This window comes from Cornus florida, unplaced genomic scaffold (genome assembly GCF_030987335.1).
Source record: "Cornus florida cultivar Cherokee Brave unplaced genomic scaffold, ASM3098733v1 CherokeeBrave_3.0.0_Hap2_Chr03, whole genome shotgun sequence".
NCBI lineage: Eukaryota > Viridiplantae > Streptophyta > Magnoliopsida > Cornales > Cornaceae > Cornus > Cornus florida.
The window spans coordinates 20,780,677-20,806,231 of NW_026775573.1; the positions used below are offsets into that span (position 1 = coordinate 20,780,677).

The 25,555-nt window shown below is 37.0% G+C and overlaps 2 protein-coding genes across 3 annotated transcripts; one reads left to right on the forward strand and one right to left on the reverse strand.

Annotated features, from left to right (window-relative positions):
* Positions 1-3,928: 3,928 nt before the first annotated feature.
* On the reverse strand, positions 3,929-5,068 carry LOC132301242 (uncharacterized). Its single transcript, XM_059798514.1, has one exon. It carries the CDS (start codon positions 5,066-5,068, stop codon positions 3,929-3,931), a length of 1,140 nt encoding a protein of 379 aa, XP_059654497.1.
* Positions 5,069-17,043: 11,975 nt separating this feature from the next.
* On the forward strand, positions 17,044-25,259 carry LOC132299862 (protein tesmin/TSO1-like CXC 2). 2 transcript variants are annotated; one of them, XM_059796731.1, is made up of 11 exons: positions 17,044-17,358; positions 18,016-18,176; positions 18,276-18,439; positions 18,581-19,116; positions 20,865-21,337; positions 21,430-21,498; positions 23,402-23,582; positions 23,686-23,781; positions 23,863-23,929; positions 24,346-24,493; positions 24,581-25,259. In XM_059796731.1, exons 1-11 carry the CDS (start codon positions 17,308-17,310, stop codon positions 24,960-24,962), a joined length of 2,328 nt encoding a protein of 775 aa, XP_059652714.1. In that variant the 5' UTR covers positions 17,044-17,307; the 3' UTR covers positions 24,963-25,259. The 2 variants fall into 2 exon arrangements, with proteins under 2 accessions (XP_059652714.1, XP_059652713.1); XM_059796730.1 differs by having other exon boundaries at positions 18,276-19,116.
* Positions 25,260-25,555: the final 296 nt, after the last annotated feature.

The following is a 25,555-nucleotide window of genomic DNA, read 5'->3' on the forward strand; positions in this document are numbered from 1 at the left end:
TTTTTTGTGGATCGTTGTAGACACGTAATTGGGTCAATCGTCTCTACCGGGTTATCGGTGTAATTCCACAGTGGTTTCGCTATTTTCGCGATATCCAATATCTCATCATGTCCGTGCAGGAAAATAACTTGAATATTGAATCCCAATCTGAAGATTCAACCTCTGAAAGTGTCGAAGAACTTGATCCTGATTATGCTGACGAATCTGGTGTTGATTATTCCTCAAGACCAAGGACTGCTTTTTCCAAGCAACCTCCACGTGACGGAGAATCTTTAATTAAGGATGAGAATTTACAGAATTGTAGATTCAAATATTCCATTCCTTCATCTATTCACCTTTACAAACCCAAGCCAGACGATAAATGTTCTTCTATTCGTTTGGGCGAGGTATACTTTTTCGAGTTGACTTTTGCTGCGGGCTTGCGTTTTTCGATTCATCCATTTGTAGAAGAAATTCTTTCTTATCTGAAGATAGCTCCCTCTCAAATTGCCCTTAATTCTTGGAGAATTATTATAGGCTGTTTGATTGTTTGGGGAAGGTGTGGTAATGGTCGTCTAACCGTAAATCAATTCTTGAATTTTTATTATCCCAAGAAGAAAAATGATAACTTTTGGTACTTTCAGTGTCGATCAAGGAAGATATTCCTCATTGTTGCAGCTCCTGAAAATAATAACGGCTAGAAGAGTCGTTTCTTTTTTATTTCCGGTGCATACGGGAAATTTCCCAGTGTTTGGAGTAATTCAAACCCTGTAGGTATGATATATAACAATGTATATATATGTTTTTTTTTTTTTTTGTGAACAGTACCCGTGGGTGCTATTCCCGTGGGTACTATTCATGTGAATAGTACGCACAAATTTTTATTTTTTATTTTTACTGTAAACAGTACTCGTGGGTACTATTCATGTGAATAGTACTCACAAATTTTTATTTTTTTTTAAACTGTGAACAGTACCCGCGGGTACTATTCATGTGAATAGTACTCACAAAATTTATTTATTTATTTAAACTGTGAACAGTACCTGCGGGTACTATTACTCACAAAATTAAATTTAAAAAAAAAAAAACTGTGAACAGTCCCCACGGGAATAGTACTCACAAAATTATTATTATTTTTTTAAAACTGTGAACAGTACCCGCGGGTACTATTCATGTGAATAGTACTCACAAAATTAAATTTTTTTTTTTTTTTTTTAAACCTGTGAACAGTACCCGCGGGTACTATTCATGTAAATAGTACTCACAAAATATATATATATATATATATATATATATATATATATATATATATATTTAAGAGAATTGCGATTTACAATTCTGTTTCCCAGACTTTAAGGCGAAACCAGCTCTCTCAGCCCAAGAAAAAGAAAATGTTGATAACGCCCTTGCACACCCAGTGAAGACCTTTAGTGATCTTATGACAGAGGAAGCTCTAGAATTGTATGTACGAGCTACTAGCTCAACTGAATCCCACCCATTCAGAGAAAGGTAAGAAAAACAAAGGTACTTATACGTAAACTTACTAATTTTAGTTAATATTTTATTAAATATTTTCTTTACTACTCTTTATGTAAGCCAGAAACTCAGTAAAAGGCTCCTAGCCCAAGTCCGGTCAAGTAATCTTCCCTCTACTCTTGCTTCCAAGCAATTACGAAGGGTAGGAGAGCAAAATCATGGTAGATCTTCAAACCCTGGTGTGTTACCGGGTCCCACTCTTATATCTCTAGGTTTCAGTGGATTTGGCGAGGTTCCTATGAGTTTCGAGAGTTTTAGTTCGGTATCAACCAACTAAGCATTTTCCCAAGGGGAGTCAATTCTCGATAACGCTAATGTCGTGTATAATAGGCTACATAAAATGGTAGTAAAAGACGACGCTGCCAGATTGCAGAACCTGCCATCATCTGAGCTTTCAAGGAAATTTCTTCATCTAATTAGCCAAGTGAGATTTTGCCCTTATCATGTGCATCTTTTTCTTTTTCAACTATTTGCCACTATTTATTTATTTATGTATTGATTTATAGGGCACAACATACTCTGTTGTTATTACAAAAGAATATGAAAAACTTTTCCTAGAGATGGCTTCCCTCAAGGCTAAATACGAAGATGTTACTTCTATGCTTAAAAGAAGATGACTTGGCTAATGCGAAATTAAACTTTCAAGATGAGAAAGTGAGACTTACCAAAGAATACTTCGATAAGCTGGAATTTGAGAAGTTAGCTGCCGTGGAGAGCTTTAAGAATTCTAACGAGTTCAAGGTGCTCATAGCCAAGGCTTATTGTGATGGTTTTGACCAGTTCAAAGCTTTTGCCAACAAAGATCGTCCAGACATAGATTTTTTTATGTATGATATTCTGGCGGAGAGTGAAGAGGAAGATTGAACTCCATAGTAACAGTCATATATATATATATATTAGGGTTTTTTTTTTTTTTTTTTAGCATGTCGATCCCTTAGAACTGTTCAAAATATCTCTCAACTCAGAGAATAGTTGCTCTTCTTTTGACATCTCTCAACTTAGAGAATAGTTGTTTTTCTTTTGACATTTTGTCTTTCATGATATTGCTTCATACTCGTTACTTCCATATGCAGAATTTCTTTTACTTTTTCAGGCTTTACTCAGCCTGTCCTTCTTCTGAAGGAATGTCTTTTTACGAGCTTCGCCTAGCTCGTCCCTTTAGTAAGGGAATATTTCTTTTAATAAAGAAATTGACTTAATGCTTTACTAGACCTCTCGTGATTTATTAAATTCAGTAATAACGTAATCAGCAGTAGAAACACGTGAAATAAATACGAATTTTATTAAAGACTTATCGAAAACAATATTTGATAGTCGAGCATTAGCATCCATTAAACATTGGTCTGCTTTATTGAAGCTAAAAACATACTATCACTTTTAAAAGTGCGACAATAAGACATAGCCTGTACCTACTGGTAATATTTCTTTAAATGTTCTGCATTCCATGGGTGGAGAAGTTGGCTCCCACCAAGTGTCTCTAACCAATATGCCCCCGGTCTGTTGCACTGGATTACTCGATAGGGGCCCTCCCAGTTGGGAGCTAACTTTCCTTCCCCTTTCACCATAGTAGCCGGGGTAACCTCGCGAAGCACCAGGCCCTCTAGCTCGAACCTCCTTAGCTTGACCTGGGCGTTGTAGTACTTGGATACCATCCGTTGGTAAGCTGCAACCTTGATTTGGGTCTGCTCTTTTTTTTCTTCTAACAAGTCCAAGTTTAACCGTAGTTCCATCTCGTTCTGTTGAGGTTCAAAATACTTGGTTCTGAAAGTAACAACCTTTGTTTCTACCGGGATCACAGCTTCACTTCCAAAAGCTAAACCAAAAGGGGTCTCCCTAGTGGGGGTTCTTACGGTAGTGCGATAGGCCCATAAAACTCCGGGTAGTTGTTCAGGCCACAAGCCCTTGGCCTTTTCTAGGCGTGTCTTGATCATCTTTAGTATTGTCCTATTCGTGACCTCAACTTGCCCATTGGCTTGGGGATGAGCAGGAGAAGAGAAATGAACTTTGACCCCAAGTTCATTACAAAAATCAAGGAACTGCTCACTTTTAAACTGCTTCCCATTATCGGTCATAATTACCCTTGGTGCTCCGAACCTACAGATTATTGTCTTCCAGAAAAACTTTTTTACTTCATTCGCTCCAATATAAGCTAACGGCTCAGCCTCCACCCATTTGGTGAAATAATCGATAGCCACAATTGCGTATTTAGTTTGTCCCTTCCCTTGGGGTAAGGGGCCAATGAGGTCCGTCCCCCATTAGGCAAAAGGCCATGGCCCTGTAAGAGGGGTTAACTCTTCTGCTGGTCATTTCGGGACATTGGCGAATCTCTGGCACTTGTCACATTTCCTCACAAACTCAAGCGAATCTTTCCTCATAGTAGGCTAAAAGTATCCTTGTCGGATAGCTTTATGCGCTAGTGATCTGCCCCAGCATGGTTTCCACAAAGGCTTTCATGTATATCCTTTAGAATGTAATTCGCCTCATCTATGGAGACACAATGCAAGTAGGGTAGAGAAAATCCCTTCTTGTAGAGAACCCCTTCAATGAGGCAATATTTTGCTGCACACATCCTGATCTTTCGTGCTTCCATGCGATCCTGGGGTAGCTCTTCATTCTCTATGTACCTGATAATGGGTTTTGCCCATTCCATACCTTGGATCACTTGGTGTATTTTCTGTGGCCAATCCCAAACTATGCTAGGCTCATCCAAATGTTCCACAGGTATAGCTTTATCCTCCTCTGCTGCGGTTGCTAGTCTGGCTAAAGCGTCTGCTTGACCATTATCTTCTCGGGGAATCTGATGAATGGAAAACTTTTTAAAGAAGCCTTTGATATCTTCTATCTTATGCAGATAGGTCTTCATCTTCTCATCCTTTGCTTCATATTCCCCCTGGACTTGTCCAGTTATTAGTTGAAAATCAGTATACGCTATTAGTTGCTCAACTTCTAGGGCTTTAGCCATCATGAGGCCTGCCAGGAGGGCTTCATATTCCGCCTCATTGTTGGTTGCTTTAAACCCAAACCTGATAGCGTATTTAATGCATTCCCCCTCTGGGGAAACAAGTACTAGCCCCGCCCCACTTGCACGGGCGTTGACCGATCCATCCACATACAATGTCCAAGTAGATTCAGTTTCTTCTTGTTCATCTACGCCGTGCTCGTGCCTATCTTCTGATGTGAATTCTACTATAACATCTGCCAGTACTTGAGCTTTTAAGGCCGTTCTGGGTTTGTATTGGATATCAAACTCTCCAAGTTCTACTGACCACTTCATGAGTCGCCCCGAAGTATCAGGTTTGCGGAGGACTTGCCTAAGTGGTTGGTCTGTCAATACTATTATGGTATGTGCTTGGAAGTAAGGCCCGAGTTTCCTTGCAGAGATAACTAGGGCAAGGGCCAACTTTTCTATCCTTGGGTACCTCTCTTCTGCCCCTCTGAATGCACGGCTAGTATAATATACTGGCTTTTGGATTCCATCCTCTTCGCGGACTAAGGCTGAACTTACTGCCGATGGAGAAACCGCCAAGTACAAATACAACTGCTCTATTTGCATTACCCGTGATAGTAACGGTGGTGAAGTGAGATACTCATTCAGTTCTGTAAAAGCTTGCTCACACTCAGGTGTCCATCAAAAAGCTTTCCTGAGCACACGAAAAAAAGGCAGGCATTTATCCGTTGCCTTGGAAATCAACCTATTCAGAGCGGCGATTCTTCCTGTCAATCTTTGAAGTTCCTTAGTTGATGTTGGAGACCGCATGTTGAGAATTGCTTGGATTTTCTCGGGGTTGGCCTCTATCCCTCTCCTGCTTACCATGTAACTAAGGAATTTCCCTGAGGAGACACCAAAGGCACATTTGTCTGGGTTGAGTTTCATTTGGTATTTCCTGAGGACTTGGAATGTCTCCTGTAGATCAACTAGGTGATCTTGAGCTTTTAAGCTTTTTACCAGCATGTCATCTACATTTACCTCCATATTCCTTCCGATTTGATTCTTGAACATCAAGTTGACTAGCCGCTGGTATGTTGCACCAGCATTTTTAAGCCCAAAAGGGATCACCTTGTAGCAATACAAACCTATGTCCGTGACAAAAGAGGTCTTTTCTCTATCTGGTGGATGCATTAAGATTTGGTTATATCCCGAATATGCATCCATGAAACTGAGGAACTCATGGCCAGTCGTTCCTTCTACTAACATGTCGATTCTTGGCAGAGGGAAGCTATCTTTGCGGCACGCCTTATTTAAATCGGTAAAGTCTACGCACAACCTCCATTTTTCATTGGCCTTTTTTACCAAAACAACATTGGCCAACCAGTCGGGATAATTGACCTCTTGGATGAAATCAGCTTTCAGAAGCTTGTTCACCTCTTCTGATATAGCCATGTTCCTCTCCGCGGCAAATGTTCTTCGTTTTTGCCTGATAAGTTTGACTGTGGGATCCGTGTTTAATCGATGCTCGATTGTAGCTGGATCAATACCAGGCATGTCTTCATGTGACCATGCAAACACATCTTGATTCTGTCTGAGGAACTGTACAAGAGTATTCATGAAGTCTAAGGGGAGTAGAGACCCTATCTTCACCTTTTTTGTTACGTCATGGTCATTTAAGCATATCTCCACCAGGTCCTCAATTGACTTGGCTCGATCTCGCTCATGTTCTTCAATTTCTTCGACAACCAAAGCCTTTTACTGCTTCTTTTCTCTCAGAGATGCAACATAGCATTCTCTGGCAGTGGTCTGATCTCCTCTTAGTTCGCCTACGCCCTGCTCTGTAGGGAAACGCATCAAGAGGTGATAAGTCGAAGTGATTGCCCTTATCGAGCTTAAGGTAGTTCTTCCTAGGATAACATTGTAAGCAGATGGGCAATCCACCACCAGGAAGTCTACCATAACAGTAACTTGTTTCGGGCTGGTTTCTGTAGTGACATGAAGAATGACCGCTCCCAGAGGGTAGACCTTATCTCCCGTGAATCCCACCAATGGTGATCTAGTAGGTCTGAGTTTCTCCTTACCAATATTCATTTTGCTGAATGCATCAAGGAAAATGACATCAGCCAAACTTCCATTATCCACCAAGATCCGTCGAGTAGTATAGTTAGCGATCATCATGGTGACAACGAGAGGGTCGTCATGGGGTTGTTGCACATCCTTAATATCTTCATCTAAGAATGTGATAACAGGATCACCTAGACGTGGCATTTATCGGTGTGGATTCTGTATTCCAACTTTGCAAACTTCAGATGAGTTTCGCATTCTCCTGGCATAGGCCTTATAGGCTGAGCTTGATTCTCCACCACCTGCACATCCCCCAGCTATGACCCTGATTTCTCCCATTGGTTGTTGATCAGGGAGGCGGTTATCTCGGCCTGCTCTTGGTAGATTAAAGTAGGTTCTGTCATTCCCCACCATAAATTTTCACAAGTGCCCCCTTCGGATTAAAGTCTCAATCTGATCCTTGAGGTCGAAGCAATCCTCTGTGGCGTGCCCATAGTCTTTATGGATCCTACAATACTTATCACGAGGTCTCCTCGCCGGGTCTGACTTCAATTTTGGTGGCCACTTCAGATATGGTTCATCCTGGATCTACAGAAAAACTTGATCTATTGGCATATTTAAAGGAGTGTAATTTGTATATCTCTCCGCGCTCTTATAGCGAGATGCCCTTTCATTCTGGTTGATCATAGGTTTCTTATACTTGGTTTCCTTTTCATCTTTGGTTATCAGAGCCAGCCTTTTCTTGCCTGCCTTCTTATTATCCCCTTCTTTCCCCTTTCTTGCCATCATTGCATTTTCATCATTCATATGTTTTTTAGCTCGAACCAATAACTCGGCCATGCTGGTAGGGGGTTCTTCTGATAAAGAGAAGAGAAATCTCGAGGTTTAGAGTCCTCCCATAAAGGCGGCTAAAGCCACCTTGTCATCCGCTTCATTCACCTGCAACATTTCCGTATTAAAACGACCAATGTAGTCTCGCAGTGACTCTCCTTTCTGCTGCTTTACAATAAGAAGGTAGGTAGCCGACCTTCTATGCTTCTGGCCAGCAATGAAGTGTCCCACGAAACGCTTACTCAATTCTTCAAAGGTTTCGATGGTCCTTGACTTCAGCTTGTTAAACCACACTCGTGCTGATCCTTTGAGAGTTGTTGGGAAAGCCCTGCACATGATCTTATCTGGCATCGCGTGCAAATGCATTAGTGCTTGAAAAGTCTCCAAGTGGTCGATGGGATCTTTAGTTCCGTCGAAATTCTCAATTGAGGGCATTCTAAATTTGCTCGGCAAGGGGCATTTCATAACCGAGGGACTGAACGGCAAGTTGGTCTTCTGCACCAAACTATCTATGGCTGCAATACCTTTTCCCTTTATGACCTGCATCACATCCTCTATCTTTGCCTTGAGATCTTGTATCTCTGTGTCAACGTGGGAAATCTCCTTTGTCTTTTCAACGACAGTTGTGTTTTCATGAGGTCGGGAACTCTGTGGAAGAGATGGGTGGATCACTTCTCTATGTCGGTTCCCTACCTGGCTTTGTTCTACTTTGGTCTTATGTCGAGAAGGATGATTATCCTACCCTTCAGGATTCCCATTACCTCTATTCGGGTTCGAGAGATCTTGTCGTGGCAAGTTCTGTTGAACCGGTGGAACAAGGTGTTGCAAGATTGCTACATTTTGCTGGATCAACTGGTCCATACCCTGATTTAGAGTTTGGACCTGTTGTTCCAACGCTGCAAGCCGCTCCTGGTCATTTGGGATGTCTAGGTTTTCACCCGACTCTTCCCTTTGACCAGATCCGTGTAACGATGTTCCTTCGGTGACCATACCGGATCGCAAACGTATCTACCCAACTGAGTATTAATATAAGGGAATTGTCGTTCCCACAGACGGCGCCAACTGTTGAGGTTGAAATTCGCCGCGACCTGGTATGACACCGTTTCCTGCAAAACCAAAACGGTAAAGTCAAACACCGGTGTGGTGTCGGCCGTTGACCCTCCGACGATCAAGTTAATAGGAGAGAAATAAATTTTTATCGTAATTTCCGTAGTAGGAGATCTTTTTTGGTGTACCTTATTCCCGAGTCATCTTCGTATTTATAGTCACTTCCCTTATTCTTGATAAGGGAATTTCATCGTCCTTAGCCCATGGAGTTTATCCCGTAGAAATCTTATCCTTGATAAAATTTGAACTTACCCCATGACAAATCTTATCCTTGATACGATTCGTCATCATTCTCATCCAATAGAAATGGTTATCCATATTTATCGCTTGAAAGTTGAAGAGGTTTGGCGGCTAGTCAGTACTTAATTACCTTTGTCATTAGGTCAAGATAGGTTAGGGTTATTTTTCCCTATCATTATTCTCCTTTATTGTTTCATTAAAATACCAAAACAAACAAAAAGAAATTTCTCCAATAAACGTTAAATGCAAAATCTTGAACTCATGCGCTCAAAGAGTCAACAAGACATATCTAACCAGTGCATTGCAAAAATAGTTTCACTATAAAAAAAATAAAAATCCTTCTAGCCTAATCTATCCAAATCTTTTTAAGCATTCACAATGCAGTAACTTTTTTTTTTTTTTTTTATCCTCACTCCTAAAATGATGTTTGTCTATAAAGATAGTAGGTTCAGTGGTGAACTGGTGATATGTTTTGCTCAAACTTAATCAAAACTTTAAAGATTGTAGTCTAGTGATATTTTTTTGTTTTTCAAAGTAGAAGGTTAAAGTTCAAAGAATCAAATCCCTACTGGGCAAGTGAATATGTGTGAGTGTATTTAATGACATAGTAAAATAATAATAGTAATAAATCTATAAGAGTTTAGAAATATGTTACATAGAGATTTGATTGTGTTTGTACCCAAGTGACCTATGGTTTAAGACATACGGATAAAACACATGTATGACATGATACAAAGATACCATAATATGAATAAAAATAAAAAATAAAAAATAAAAATTTAATGAATATGTCAAAAATTAATAATATAATATATTATTATTATTATTATTATTATTATTATTATATACATATAAAATATTTTTATCTCATTTTATCGGTGTAATCATAAATGAAATGACTAACTTGATGTAGCTTGGAACTATATGTTGGTCGTATTTGTTTTGAGTAATAGTATCAAAATAGCTCTTTCAAGATAAGTATTGTTTTATTAACCATGTGATTGAAATACTAATTAAACAACTTGTTTCACTTTTCACGAATCTCAAAAACTATTTTAATTCAATGGTTAATAAATAGAAAGAGCTCGTGTTTTGTCACGAGAGAATTCTCTTGGTAGTGTTACTAGTTTGGGTAAAGTACAGTCATACCCACTCAGGTTTGGCAAAAGGATACTCAGAGGAAACTTACTTGTTTTTTGGACAAAGACACCCCCTGAATGTTCAAAAATGGACAAAGACACCCATTTACATGAAAAGTTGACCAAATTACCCTTTGACTGTTTATGAGACTTTTTTAACTTTACAATTTAATAAATTGGACCAATCTACCCTCATGAATAATTTATGCATAAAAAAAAAGTAAAAAAAAAAACTTTATATAGTTCACTTTTTTTTTTGTTATTTATTTTATAAATGTCTCAACTTCTTAAAAATGTAAACGTCTAAAATAATTTTTTGATTCAATACATATATTTCAAATAAATTATATTTTATTATTACTTATTTTCTTTTTCTTTTTTTTTTAAAAATTAAGATGCTTAATTCTTTCATCTAAAGAAATTAAACCAATCTCTTTTCCTTAAAAATAAAAAATATGGTACCAGTTTAATTTTATGTATCTTAAATTATATTTCAAATATTATGCATTTCCCAACATAAAATAAAATAGATACCAGTATAACTTTATGCATGCCTTTGTTTTGTGTTTTTTTTTTTTTTTTCTCCTTTGTTTTATTATTATTTTTCCCCTTTGTTTTACTATTTTTTTTCCCTTTGTTTTACTATTTTTTTTCCTTTATATTGAGAAATGCATAATATTTGATATATAATTTAAGATACAAAAAGTTATACTGGTACCATATTTTTTTATTTTTAAGGAAAAGAGATTGGTTTAATTTTTTTAGATGAAAGAATTAAGCATCTTAATTTAAAAATAAAAAAGAAAAAGAAAAGAAGTAATAACAAAATATAATTTATTTGAAATATATGTATTGGATCAAAAAATCATTTTAGACGTCTACATTTGTAAGAAGTTGGAACATTTATAAATAAAAAAAATAAAAAAAAAAGTGAACAATATAAAGTTTTTTTTTTTTTTTTTACTTTTTTTTTTATGCATAAATTGTTCATGAGGGTAGATTGGTTCAATTTATTAAAATGTAAAGTTAAAAAAGTCTCCTAAACGGTTAAAGGGTAATTTGGTCACTTTCTCGTGTAAAGGGGTGTCTTTGTTCATTTTTAAACCTTCAAGGGGTGTCTTTGTCCAAAAAACAGGTAAATTTCTTCTAAGTGTCCTTTTGCCAAACCTCAAGAGGTGTGTCTGTACTTTACCCTACTAGTTTATTTTCTAAAATTTTATATTAATTTTTGGGTAAAGTACATTAACACCCCCTGAGGTTTGCCAAAAGGACACTCAGATGAAACTTAGCCTATTTTGAGACAAAGGCACCCCCTCAAGTTTCATACAGATATCAAAGACACCCCAATGGTAATGAATTGACATTTTTGCCCTTTGAACTTTATATTGACCAATTTGAAGGTTGAAATTACATTTCTAACCTTTACTCACAAACCAATCCTTTTTCTTCCTTCTCCAATCGTCGTCTTAAACCCATGATTTTTTAAAAGTAATATAATAATTTTTGCAGCTTTATATATATATCAAACTCCTCTCCACAGCCCGTCGCCCACCGTTGTCGTCGCTCCATCTCAGCCGACCTCACCGTTCCGAGCGAAGCCACAACCTCACCGCCATGAGTCATTCACGGCCGAGTCAGCCAACTTCTCCACAGCTGTACCGAGCCCATCACCGTCCCGCCGGTTGCCATCATTCGAAGCCGCAAGCTCACAGCCGAACCTGTCCACCGCCGCAGCTTATCGCTGTTGCCGTCACTTTACCACCGGGAATAACCATTATAAACACTGCCGATTCAATTCCAAGCTTGCCGGCTGTTCCCCTCACCAGCCGACCTCTCCACAGCCGACCCCTCCATCGCCTGTCAGACCATCACGACTGAGCCCTCCACCGGCCGATCTTGCAGCTGCCATCACGCCGTGAACCACCCATCGCGGCTGAGTTCACACCACCGTCCAAAGCCTCCTTGCTCGCCGGCCCATGCCGCCATCTCCATAACGGAACCATCCAAGGCCGAGCTATTCACCACCGTTCCTCACCGACTTAATCCTTGAGTTGCCGTGAACTTTCTGCTCTCTGGTTGTGGATCGAGACAATACTTGGTATTTGGACATTGCAACAAATTTATGTATATATTATATATATATACACACACACAATAATTTTTGCCGCCGCCGCCGAGCAGAGCATCTCTACCGTGGGTGGGTTCATCACTGCCAAGCAGATCACCTCCACGGCTCCACCATGGGTGGGTTCATCACCGCTTAGTAGAGCCCTGCCGGACAATTTCACGATTACGAGTATATATATATATTTGCTATATCGGTGTATAGAGAGAGAAAGGAGAAGGGCAATTAGGTCATTTAATTATTTTTGATATTTTACTATTAAAATTAATCAAATAATGTAGGGTAAATTAGACTTTTCACACATTTTTAGGCTCTGTTTGGCTGTCAAATATGACAAGGGGGTGTCTTTGTCCTAAAATAAGCTAAGTTTCATATGTGTGTCCTTTTGGCAAACCTGAAGGAGTGTTAGTGTACTTTACCCTTAATTTTTTAAGTAACTCGTAAGAGCATTTTCATTGGGTTTGCAAAAAGTAGTCCCGAAAATTAGGGTCATGAGATGGATCTTGGTTTTTAAAGAGTAGGGTCGCGATCGCGCAAGCCTTTTTTTTTTCAAAGGTCCAAAATTTTAAACTAGGCAACAGACTTAAGGGTGTGTTTGCCCCAATAACTCCCAACCATCCCCAATTTTTCAACATTGATACTCCCAACCTTCCAGAAAGTCAAAGGTTACCGGAAATTCTAATTAGTCCATGGCCAAAGATGAGCCTTTATGTTCTGCATGTTTGATCTTTAGCTTTAATTTGGTAATCGGTTCGGACCAACAGATGTCGAAGTTATAAACTGAATTCACACAAAAATGCACAACATCTTGGTATTCCATTTTACCCAAAATAGCAACGCTTTGTTGAATTGTTAGTTTATCATCTAACAAAAAATTATCAATTTTTTTGGATGTGTGGCCCAGATTGAAATGAACCCGACCAGTGACTACAACAATGATAATACAGTAAGTTCTTTACTCTATTAAATTTAAATCGTAAATATTTAAAAAATTCAACTTATAATTATTGTTATTTTTTTCGTTTAGATGATAACAACTAAGCATCTCTACGCTAGGCAAGCAAACATGGAATTTAAGTTACATAGCTGTTGGAAATTTTGAGGCACAACAAATGGCATTCACATTGTGTCGATCAACAACGGAGAAACAAAAAGAAACAACAACTCAAGAAGATGAGTGGTATCGACATTTATGTTAATGAGCCTTTTGGTTACTCAAACTCATCCTACTCCATCAAGTAATACAGTGACGGCATGAACTTCAATTGAAGAATTGGTACACATCGGCGAAGATGATTTACCCAGTGTTGAAGAATCTCAACCATTACAGCGACCACACGGACGAAAAGTGGCATAGCAAAGCCGAAATAGAAATAAATATATGGGCCAATTATAAAATTTATTCATTAGTAGTTTTGATTATGCAAAATCTCCTTATTAGTCTCAATCTCAAAATCTTGCGGCCGGTCAAATAACACGAGAAACACGCTTGGCAGAGAAATAGAAGACCAGACGAATGGAACTTAAAAATAAATATATAGTTGAAAAGATGGAGATTGTACAGAGAGATCCACAATCGATGCCAACACTAGCAGGGAAAACATAGCTTATGGAATGACAAAAGGAATTATTAGAATGTATGCATTAACATTATAGCTCAAGCTTTTCATAGGATTTTTAATCATTAGGATATTTAATTTCTTAATCCATAATGAATATTATATTGTTTAATTTCATTTTAAAATTAATTTACAAATTTGAATTATTTGCAAATATATCGGTTTGGTTGAAGAATATTGTTGTTAGGAAATAGTACAAAAAAATAATTTCATCATTTATAATCCAAAAAAAAACCATAACATAGTAAAGATTCTATTACGTAAAATTTAATAACATATTAAAAGCATAAAAATGCAACATAAATTAAACGTTTTCATCACCAAAGCGGTTTCACAATTTTTTTTTATCAAATCTTTTATCAACCATGTATTTGTCTTTATATTGTGAATCTGGACTTGACAAGAGTATACATGTGCTGCTAAAACTGATGGGTCTTGACATAAAGTGTGAATTAGGATTGTCTCCTCCAATGGTGGTATCTATCTTCCAATATTGGCGTGGTGCTCATCTTCAATTATCATGTTGTGAAGGACGTTTTCATTACGAGACACAAGTTCCCTTTCTCCCAAAAGCGTATTGGTCACTGATTTATTGTCCACTTATCTACATGATCCCAAAGTTGGTTCCACATCTTTCCTGTAGGCATCTTGTCTTGAGCAAATTTTTTTATTATTTTTCAGTAGTTGGGTGTGGGATGGTCTGCATCAAAGTCATTCACTTAGAGTATATACCATCAGATAGGTAATACCCCATTTTATGGTGATTCTCATTCACCAAAAAAATTAACCGAAAGCAGTCGAACAATGACGATATTGTTGAATATCGGGGAATGATCTAACACATTCACATTATTGTGTGAACCTGACTTTCTAAAGAATTCATACCAAATCCATAAATATTGTGAGGTTATTGCCTCCAATATAAAAGTAGGTTTATGGGAGTCCATTGTGCATGCCATGACATGCCACTGGGCAATTCTTCCTCCCAATGCATGCAGTCTATAAAACCAAGCATGCCCGAGAATCTTTTCTCCTCCCCTTCTTGAAGGTGCTATGTTGGCTTCATTAGGTGGGTGCACGTACTCCTCCCCACCCAAAACAACAACATTACAAAATGCCACCATGATTTCAACAGCAGTGCCCTTGCCAATTTTAATATATTTGTTATAGTGATCGACTATACAACCATATGCGAGTATACGTATTACAATTGTCATGTAAAATATAACCCCAAATTACTTATCGCATCCATTTTTGGACTACGTAGTCATCATAAGCTTTAACATTATCTATGATACGAAGAAATAATTCTCGTCGCATCCTGAATCACCTTTGAAAGTACTTTGGTGGATATGTACAATTCTCGTCAAAATAGTCTTTCATTAGCTGAGGGTGGCTTCCTTCTTGGTCAGATGAATGTACCACCTCTTGCACGGTTGAAAGACTTGCTCTACTATCTCTGACTCATTGAATTCAAAACCAAATTGTAAGCGTCTTAATTTTGTTTGAATCAACGCGGTAATAGGTCATCTGATGAGGAGGATGACAAAAAAGATGAAGAACAAAGAAAAAGATCATGATTATAATGCCATTGGAATTTTGAGATTGAATGAGTTGAAAAATGATAATTTGCTAAATGTAGTGATATTATTAGGTAAGCAAATGAGTGTTTATATAAGATGAAAAATATAACCGCTGCAGACATAGATGTTGGAAAAAAGTAAAAAACAAAAAAATATGGAGTAAAAAAATAAACATTAAAAAATAAAAAATATTATTTTTGGAGAGCAAAAGCATACAGTGGCACACTCGCTAGCCAAAATTTGAAGAGCCCTAAACATTGACGTAACTATTAAAAAATGATGATGTGGCAACTTTGGAGAACCGTGGAGATGCTCTAACATAATTTCAAGCAATTAAAGTGATTCGTTAGACCCATCCAAAATTGTAAGTCAAACATTACTACTCTATTTTAAATTGCATTAAATTTCATTTACTCTATTATATATATATATATATATATATATATATATATATATATATATATATATATTACAAAACCACTCCATCGTGTCAACTGTCTCAAACATATCTCTTTAAAATTAAAATATATTTAGAACACTTATGTTGCGTTTGGAGTGCTGAAATGGAATGGAATTGAATGACCATTTTTATTCTATTGTTTGATTGTAGATATGAAATGTGTAGGAATGGAATGATAATAATCATTATAGTGTTTGGTCTTAAAATTTAGAACGAAATAAATTTCAAATTAAAATTTTCAAAATATCCCTCTTAGTAACAAATAAATTAAATTAACAAAATGATATTATTGTATAATTTTTCAAAAATAAATGGTGGTCGTGGCAGTGGTGGATGGTGGTGAAGGTGAAAAGCGGTAGTGGTGTGTAGGTGGTGGTGTTGGAAGGCTGTGGCAATAGTGTTGTGGTGGTGGTAGAAGGATATAGTGGTGTAGGTAGTGGTGACGAAAGTCAATGAAGGTGACTGTGGTGGTGGAAGGCGGTGGCGATGATGGTAATGGAAGCTGATAGCGGTGGCGGCGGTGGTGGTTGAAGGTGATGGAAAGCGGTGGGCAGTAATGAAAGTCGGTGGTGTTGGAAGGCGGTGGTAGTGGTGGGTGGTAGTGGTGGAAAGGCAGATGTGGTTATGATGGAAGATAGTGGTGGTTTTTGGACTTGCAAGTTTTTTGGGAAGTTAGATTTTTTTAAAAAAAATTACTTGGGAATGGAATGGTGGTTTAGTTATGAAATATATTTTCATTCTATGGCCATTTTCACTTTAAATTACATACTAAACAAAAGAATCGTTAGAATAGACATTTTATTTTATTTCAGGATACCAAACATAATATTATTATAATAATATTTAAGACGTGTTCAAACCATATTTCATTATCATTTCTGATTGAGTCCAGAAAAAAAGCTTATAAAGAAAAAATTATTGTATGGTCTCAAATTATAATTTCAAATCAATCACAAATTGATATTTAAGTATTTTAACACCTAAATAAACATGAAAAAACATTTAATTGGATTACATGTAACTGAAACATTTTTCATTCCGTGCAATAACAAATTGACATTTAAGTATTTAACACCTAAATAAACATGGAAAAACATTTAATTGAATTACAGGTAACTGAACCATTTTATTCTGTGTACATAATAATGTCGTTGTCCGAACATTACCTAACGCTCCTTATTTCGTAAAATATCATTTAACTTTCATTAAAGTTGATTAGCTGTTGCCATGACACCCCTTTTGTAATTGATCCAAGTCACCACTCCAACTCGCGTAATCACCGTCGGATTAACTGGGACCCAAAACTCCGACGGTCCACAATAACTGTGACCATTCGTTTCATGCTCGAAGGTGACGATAGCGAGACTCTTCGGACAAATGGACTTTTTTGGCTTTTTGCAGAGTATCGTTTACCACACCACACCACACCACACCAAAATTTTCTCACTTCCCGCCCTCCCGCCTCCTCAATTGAAATCCTAGAGAGAGAAAAGAAGAGAGAGAGAGAGTGAAGACAGTAGGTGAATGTTGTACAGATTGAAATCCTAGAGAGAGAAAATAAGAGAGAGAGAGAGAGAGAGAGAGAGAGAGAGAGAGAGCACTTGTATGTAGTACCCTGAAACTGAGAGAGAGGGGGAGAGAGAGAGATGTGGAAGAGCTCTCTGAGCTCTTCTCGTTCGAGCTTCTCTGGCCGAGATGGATACACCAGTGAAGACCACTATAGGCACTCCAATTTCTAATTTCGAGGTGATTTGATCTCTCTGACCTTAACTGTAGTATCAATTTCCTTATCTTTCACACAATATTTCACAATTTTCCATTTTCTGAAGCTTTTTTTATTTATTTTATCTTTACTCTTTCGATGTGCTTCAATTCTCCAGAATTTGTCATTAGGGTTTGTTTATGTGATTGAAGTACCTTATTGTGCTTGTCCCTTATCTTCTTGTACAAATTTTCCTAAATTCTTACTTGTCTCTAACCTGAATTGTCTCAATTACTTATCTTTCACACAATTCTATCCCAAATTTCCATTTTTTGAAGCCATTTTTTATATTCACCCTTTCACTATGTTTCAATTTCATGAATTTCACACTAGGGCTTTTCTTTTGTAATTGAGGTACCGGATTGTGCTCCTCTCTTATCTTCTTCTACAAATTTCCCCAAATGCCTACTTGTCTCGAACCTTAATCGTCTCAATTTCCTTATCTTCCACTCAATTTTATGACAAACTTTCAATTTCTGAAACTCTTTTGATATTTACCCTTTCGGCATGCTTTAATTTTCCTGAATTTCTCACTAGGGTTTTGCTTTTGTAATTGAGATCCCTTCTTGTGCTTGTGTCTTATGTCACAACAATTATTTATTTATTTAGTTTGATTCCGTGTAAACAATTTTCATATGCAGGATTCGCCAGTCTTTAATTATCTCAACAGTCTTTCTCCTATTAAGCCAGTCAAGTCCATACCCACCACCCAGACTTTCAACTCCCTCAGTTTTGCATCCCCTCCATCGGTGTTTACTTCACCATGTATCAATTCTCACAAGGAAACTAGATTCTTCAAAAGGTAAAGTTATTCGTCTCAATTTGCTGTGTTGAATCAAGATGAAAACTGTACCAGTTTTTCAATTATCAAATGTTTCATCTTTGAATTTTCTGTTGTCAGGAATCACTTTACAGATCTGTCCAAACCTGAGTTCTCTGACTTTGGAACTGAAGGCAGTACAAGTGAAGGCATTCCAGATGCTGTTCAACCATCTGAATTGTGCACCGAGCAACTGGGATGTCTTAGTCCTGGGAATCCAACTAGAGAAATTACCTTGGAGACATGTAATGAGCACTCGGAATTAGCTCTAGAATTTCCAAAACCGCTGAAATATGGTTGTGGTCACCATGACAATTTCACGTCTCACAATGGTATTGAAACAGATACTGACAGTATATCATTGCCTTGTGATGTTATTAAAACAGATACTGCATGTGAAACGGCAGGAACACCGGCATCACTTGTTCAAATTGATAGGGATTGCTCACAAGAGAGACACTGTTCATTACAAAGTGATACAGAATTGGGTCAAAATTTTCAGGTGGAGCAAACTGAAGAAGCAGCAGGATGCGACTGGGAGCATTTTTCAGATGCTTCTGATCTGTTAATATTTGATTTAACAATTCTTCAAGAGAGCTCCGAGGGGCAAGATTACATATCAGTAGATACGCATACGACCAATTGTATTTCAACTATATTGCAACACTCGCGTAATACTATCAATGACTTGCAAAGAACAGAATTTGTTGATCCTGCTAGTTCACTTGAACAACATGATGAAGTGCACAGAACACAATCAGGAAGAGTTGCAAAGCCGAGGAAAACAGATCAAGCACCAGAAATTCTTTCTAGCACTCTTCTGGAAGAGCAAATCACCAGTGATGAAATTGTGGAAGTTGATGGCAAATCAATTGCTGAAGTGGATGAGAGGGAAGCGAAGTGCATTCACTCTAACAGCAAGGTAAAACTTCTTAGTATTAATTTGTTTGTAATATATAGGAAGCTTTCCCAATGTATTTTGCGGTAGTAATTACTTGGACCCCGTTATGTTAGTTATATAAGATGGTGCTTCTTTGTCTAGATTTTTTTACTATTACCTCAAAATTTTGTTTCTGCTCGGAAGGTTCATTTTGCATTTATTCTAAGTAGTCAGTTATAATGGTCCAGGTAGATGATATATGTCTAGCATATGTACTTCTAAAGAAGAACTTTTGACAGTGTACATTGTTTCAGACAATATAATCCTCCAACATGCCAGGATATTAGTCAAACATACTTGAGAGTTGAGATGCTTCCATAGACTTAATATTGGATACATGGCCTGCACATTCATTTGACATGTAACAAAGTTGTTTTGTTTTAAGATTAAGAGAAGAAATAACTAAAAGAAAACAAAACAACTTTGTTACATGCCAAATGAGTTGGACGACAATTTTACCTGTCCTGACGGGCATTACACATGCACCAGCCCTACTAATTTGGTTTTGAGTGTGTTCTAATCAGGCTAAGGGCAGGTTTGGAGAGGAGGGTTTATTATTGCCCTGCCCTGGACCCACTTCAATTAGTTAAAAATATATTTCAATCATCAATCAACTTTTTTTTTTTTTTTTTTTTTTTCTTTTTCATTCTCTTTTATGATCTTTTAGATTTCTATTTCCAAAATTCAGAAACTTATCCAAATAAGTATAAAGTGCTTGTTTGATTAAAAAAACGAATTTATTTCGGTTAAGTCATTTTTAAAAAAATACACAAGACAGGATTGTCTGCGAGTTTGGATATAGGTTATTAGGGATTGGGGTGGTCTGCCCCAAACCCACCTTGGTGCCATCCCTTAAAATGAGGATGGCGATTTTGAAGAAAACAAATAGTAGTATTAACAGTGGCATTAGATGGAGGCATACTGTGAACCTAAATTGGAAAGAGAAAACACATTTCATAGTCACACTCCAAAACATTAATCTTCTACCTATCCTATTCTTGTTTGACTACCAAAGAACTTTGCCTATAGGAAAGCTACACAATTGATTTTGCTTCAGCACATTGCAATCTGTATGCTCCAGTGTGCTTATTTGAATTTTTTATTAGGTCAACATCACCATAAAACTTCCAGTACCTGGAACAGTAAATGGATCAATGCTTGCACTTTGTATAACATTCAGTTGAGTTTATTTAGATCTGGAACAGATTTTTGACACCATGAATTGTGTAAAGTTTGAAACTTTGAATGACTGCTTCATAATGTACAACTGTAGTTCAGATCAAGTAGGGAAGCAAATCGTTAGTCACCTTTTGCATGATTTCCTGATTTTGATTGCAACTAACAATTCTTCCTGATACTTATGATGATTTTAGAGCTCAAAGTATTGATGCTTCTTAACTATAATAATTTTTGCTACATCTTACTTGAAATTATGCGGTTTCTACTCAATTTACCATGGACAGGGAGCTTTCTATTAGTGTGTTGCAATTTTTTATTTTTGGTTTTTACTATATTAATCAACAGTTATTTGCAAGTTTATTGTTATTTTTCTCCTGTATGCCTGCATATGTGCACATTCACATGGATGTTTATGCGCATGCTATTGTTGAAGATATTATTTAATTATTCAAGTAATATATGAGTTTTTTTTTTTATTTTTTTTTTCTTCTAGAGCATATTGAAATTTACACCTTTATTAACGTTTCTCTCCTTAAATTTATTGTGTTTAGGCTGGTTTCAAGCAGCAACGTAGCATACGAAGACTAGTTTTTGAGATGTCGGGAGTGCATAAAAAGAGATCAATATACGATAACAGTGGTGGATCTTCAAATCCATTACAATCTGAGTGTGACGCTGTGCTTAACAAAAAGCCGGTGGTCTCAATTAAGCCTGAAAATGGTTGTTCATCTTCTGTGCTACCTGGAATTGGTTTGCACTTGAATGCACTTGCATCTACTTCAAATACTGTTAGTCAATTTAAGAATGATAGGCAAGCCTCTAATAAGCAACTGAGTATGCCAAGGTCCGACTCCTCTTTTGATCCTTTAGTATCTGGTCAGAAACCTCTAAATATAAGCTTGATTGGGAACTCTGTAGAACGAGATTCGGGGTCCTGTGACAATGAAGTTCAGGTGATGGAAGATGCTTCGTTCTCTTTTGGAGTTGGTGAAGAGTTTAACCAGAATAGTCCCGAGAAGAAGAGGCATGTATTCCCGCTGTTGTTGGTAAATTGCTTCTTTTCAGCTAAATCCATTTATATTTCCCACTATAATTTTGACTTGTCATAATGTGCAGGCGCAGGTCTGGTAGAGAAAGTGAGTTTTGCAAGCGCTGTAACTGCAAGAAGTCAAAATGCTTGAAGCTGTAAGTTAATTTCACTTGCTCAATTTATATTTCAAATTTATGTTTTATTAATGTTCAGGATCTCAGGTACTAACTACATTTTATTTTGCAAATGCTAATGGATAAGATATAAAATTGTTCTTTATGTTTCTTGAATTGGAATTCGGATTTATTGAAAAAAAACAATAAAAATTATAAATAATTTTAGAATATTTACTGAGGTGGTCCACCAATCCACGGGTGTACTTGATGTTGCATTTCTAATACAAGCATATGTTCTCAAATTTCGTATTAAATGATTCTAAATCTTGGTCTATAATCAGCAAATCACTTTATTCCTTAGAATTGAATATGTTCATGGTGTTTTAAATTATAAAGCAAGAGGCATCCGGCTTAGAAATTATGTACCTTATGTGTGAAGTGTAAGTTTGTAGAATTTTAGGCTTGGGGCTCAAATATCGGATCCCTCATGCACATGACAGTAGCATGAAATGATGGACTTCTATTCCACCAAAAGTACAAGTAGAAATCATAGAAGAATCTACATATTGGACACACAGTCTCAGATCCCTTCAACATTTGCCGAGGTATTGTATAGTTTTGAAACATCCTGTATGAGGATGTCTAAGGCTAGCTACAGTTTATACTGTGAATGTTCGTAGGTCAGAGAATCTTATTTGGAAAATTGTTATAGCTGACATAGTAGATGAAAACACTCTAAATTTGCAGGGCATTGGAAAAGGCCTAAAAAAGTTCCCCCCAGTGTTTACCAGACGTGACGATATAATGCCCAAGGGTATACACATACAGATTCAGAAACACATACACACGCACACACAAAAACTGAGGAAAATAGTACTTTTTTGAGTTCCTCAAGGATATCAGAGAGATTGACTTGTGATATATGTGTGTGTGTGTGTGTGTGTGTGTGTGTGAATGCATGCATGTATTAACTCCTCAGCTTCTTGTCACATTCAATGGCAAAGGACATTTATTTCATCCATTATGTTTGCATTTCTCCACAGTTTGCTAAAATATTGCAATGTTTTTTGGATTGGGTTTCCAAATAAATGTTTTTTAGTTACTTTATTATTATTTTTTCCTGGAAGTTTGGAGATATATAAGCTCAAGCTGATGCGTAGAATACACCTTATGCTTATGGCAGAGTCAAAAATTTATCTTACTTCTCTAGTTAGGACAGTCTGGATCAATAATTATGGTCGAATTTTCATGAGCATGGAAAACAGTTGAATTTTGTTGGGACTTCATCGGGAGAAATGATAAATAACAAGCTGGGATCGTTTCGTTACGTTACCATTACCAGTTCCAGTGTATCACTTACAGTTAAATAGTTAGCTCCATTTGTTTGTTGAACTGAATAATGCATATTAGATTTGGACAGTTAACACACACACACATATATATTTATCTATTGCATCAATCAATATGGTTATTCTTTTAAATATTACATTCTTTTATTTCTTTTCAAAAGCAAATATTACATTTTTTTTTGTAGTACAAGTTATATATACATTTAAGCTTTGATTCATATTTTTTTGTACAGATAGACTAAGGTGTCACCCATTTGTGGTTTCTTTTATTCTCAGTGATTAGACACAGATTAATGATGTGCCATAATTCAAATTTGCATAATGAAAATTGACAAGTATTCGAATCCCTGTTAGACTAAGGTGTCACACACCGTCCTGGCCCATACATTAATTAATCATTTGATTTTCTGTTGTCAGTTCTTCATCAGGTTATAGTTGGAGTTGTAATGTTGATTTTCTATTTTTGTGGGCTGATTTTCAATTTTGTGGATTACAACTGTATTCCTGGTAGTTTGGTTCATTTCCTTTTCAGTATTATGCTTCATTTTTTGTTTCCCTTTTGGTTTTTTAACTAGTCACATTTTCTAGTACAGTTACTGTGAATGCTTTGCTGCGGGTCTCTACTGCGTTGAGCCTTGTTCATGCCAAGATTGCTTTAACAAGCCAATTCACGAAGACACTGTTCTGGAAACCCGCAAACAGATTGAATCTCGCAATCCACTTGCATTTGCTCCTAAAGTGATTAGGAGTTCCATAACTGTTCCCGAATCTAGGGTAAGAACTTATCCTGATCCAAGACTAGAGAATTTTTATTACCCTTATGGTATCACATTTCTGCCCAAAAAAAATAGTCATGCTCAAATTGTTTTTCGTGCAGGATGATTCTAACAATACTCCAGCTTCTGCCCGGCATAAAAGAGGATGCAACTGCAAAAAGTCAAGTTGCCAAAAGAAATACTGTGAATGCTTTCAGGTTTTTTTTCCCCCTTGTCTCCTTCTGTATTAATTTATGGTTTTTATTAACTGATATGGAAATGGTCATTTGTGTATAAAGGGTGGAGTTGGATGCTCTATCAGCTGCAGATGTGAAGGATGTAAAAATACTTTTGGTCGAAAGGATGGTGAGTGTTTACTGGGTGTTAGTGATCTTTGGAGATTTTGTGCATTCTGCAATATATATTCTCATCATCAACTATGGATCTTTTTTTCGTTGGTTGCTCTGTAGCTGTTTCAAATTATGCTCTCTTGACAGTACTGCCAACATTTCATTTACCTTGTCATGATTAGTTGTTCTTTTAAGCCATAATGAGAAAATAGAATCTATAATTTTGGGTCTTAAACATGCAAAATACTATAATTTTCTCGTCCTATGTGAGTCTCTTATTTATTTATTTATTTTTTCAGTGCTTAAATGGACAAACTTTTCCAACATCTTTCAGAACAGAACTTTCTTGTTCCAAGTTCTTTTTCTGTCTATCTAATTTATTAGTGCATTCAGTTATTCTTCTAGTTATGTTGCTTTCTTCTGCTCTTTCAGGGACGGAAGAAATTGAACTCGAAGGGGAAGAAACAGAAGCCCATGAGAATGCATTAGAAACAAGTTCACAGAATAATGTAGTCCTGGAAGGTGAAGAAGAGCATTTAGATCATGTTCTTCCAATAACCCCTTCATCTGAGACTGCCAGGTTTTTTTCTTTGACCAGCTGTTGGTAAAATAAAGTGATCCTACTAATCCCGGCATGTTTCTAAATAAATGCTATTTTGTTTCTCAGATCTCTGGTTCAATTGCCATTTTCCTTTAGTCACAAGCGCCAGCAATCTTCTCGAATTGCTGCTGGTCCATGTCCTCAGTTGTGCACCACCCAAAATCATGAAAAATCAGATTCTTTCGGCCATCTGCCCAAGTTTGAAAAGCGTCTTCAGATGATCCCGGAAGATGAAACCCCCGAGATTCTGCAAGGAAACTACTCTCCTACTAGGGGTGTCAAGTCTGCCTCTCCAAATTGTAAGAGGGTGTCACCTCCTCATCGCAAGTTGGGATCATCTCCTGCTTGGAGAAGTGGCCGGAAGTTGATTTTGAGATCTATCCCGTCATTCCCATCTCTGGTCCCCCACCATGGAAACAGTGATTCATCCGGAAAGCCACCCGGTTGAAGTGCTCCCAGATTTTCATCAAGCTGTTAAGGTATGTTATCTAGTTGTATAATTAGTTCATTGCCTATGTGCCAGTGTAAATTTTATAGTTAAAGCATTCCCAGTTTTCTTAGAACATCTATTAGATCTTTTACATTTGTTCTGTTGTTGTACAAGTAGCTTAAGTTTGAGAAATTTGTGTAGTAGTGTTGTATTTTTTTTCATAGCATGTACTTGGAAACTCTCTCTGTGCAATTAATAGTTTTATTATATTTTCAAGTCTTTAATTTAATACTATTTCTTATTTTTATATTCCCATGATGATGCAACTCTGAAACAGCCATGTCTTCACATCCGAAGTACACTTGATGCCTCTAGGACTATTCTCTTGGGCATGGATGATATGAATGTTCTATGTGCTAACTATATTACATTAAAAACCCTAAAACAAATAACCGTAATACAAATAATGTTATGCTTATTTCTGTATCTCATGAAATGAACTGCACATGGTTGGTGAGTGGTGTGGGTGTCTAGATTTGCTGCTGGAGATAAGGTGACATAAATGTGATAGTGAATGTAGGTAGCTTTGGGAGAGAGAAATTCATACTAAT

What these genes read in the sequence shown, in the direction of transcription:
- LOC132301242 (XM_059798514.1), bottom strand. Translation starts at nt 5,068, where the DNA reads ATGCAAATAGAGCAGTTGTATTTGTACTTGGCGGTTTCTCCATCGGCA.
- LOC132299862 (XM_059796730.1), top strand. Translation starts at nt 17,308, where the DNA reads ATGGATACACCAGTGAAGACCACTATAGGCACTCCAATTTCTAATTTC. An exon ending in CTCCAATTTCTAATTTCGAG is followed by an intron (nt 17,359 to 18,015) that starts GTGATTTGATCT and finishes TTTCATATGCAG; the next exon opens with GATTCGCCAGTCTTTAATTA. An exon ending in CCTTCATCTGAGACTGCCAG is followed by an intron (nt 24,494 to 24,580) that starts GTTTTTTTCTTT and finishes TTTGTTTCTCAG; the next exon opens with ATCTCTGGTTCAATTGCCAT.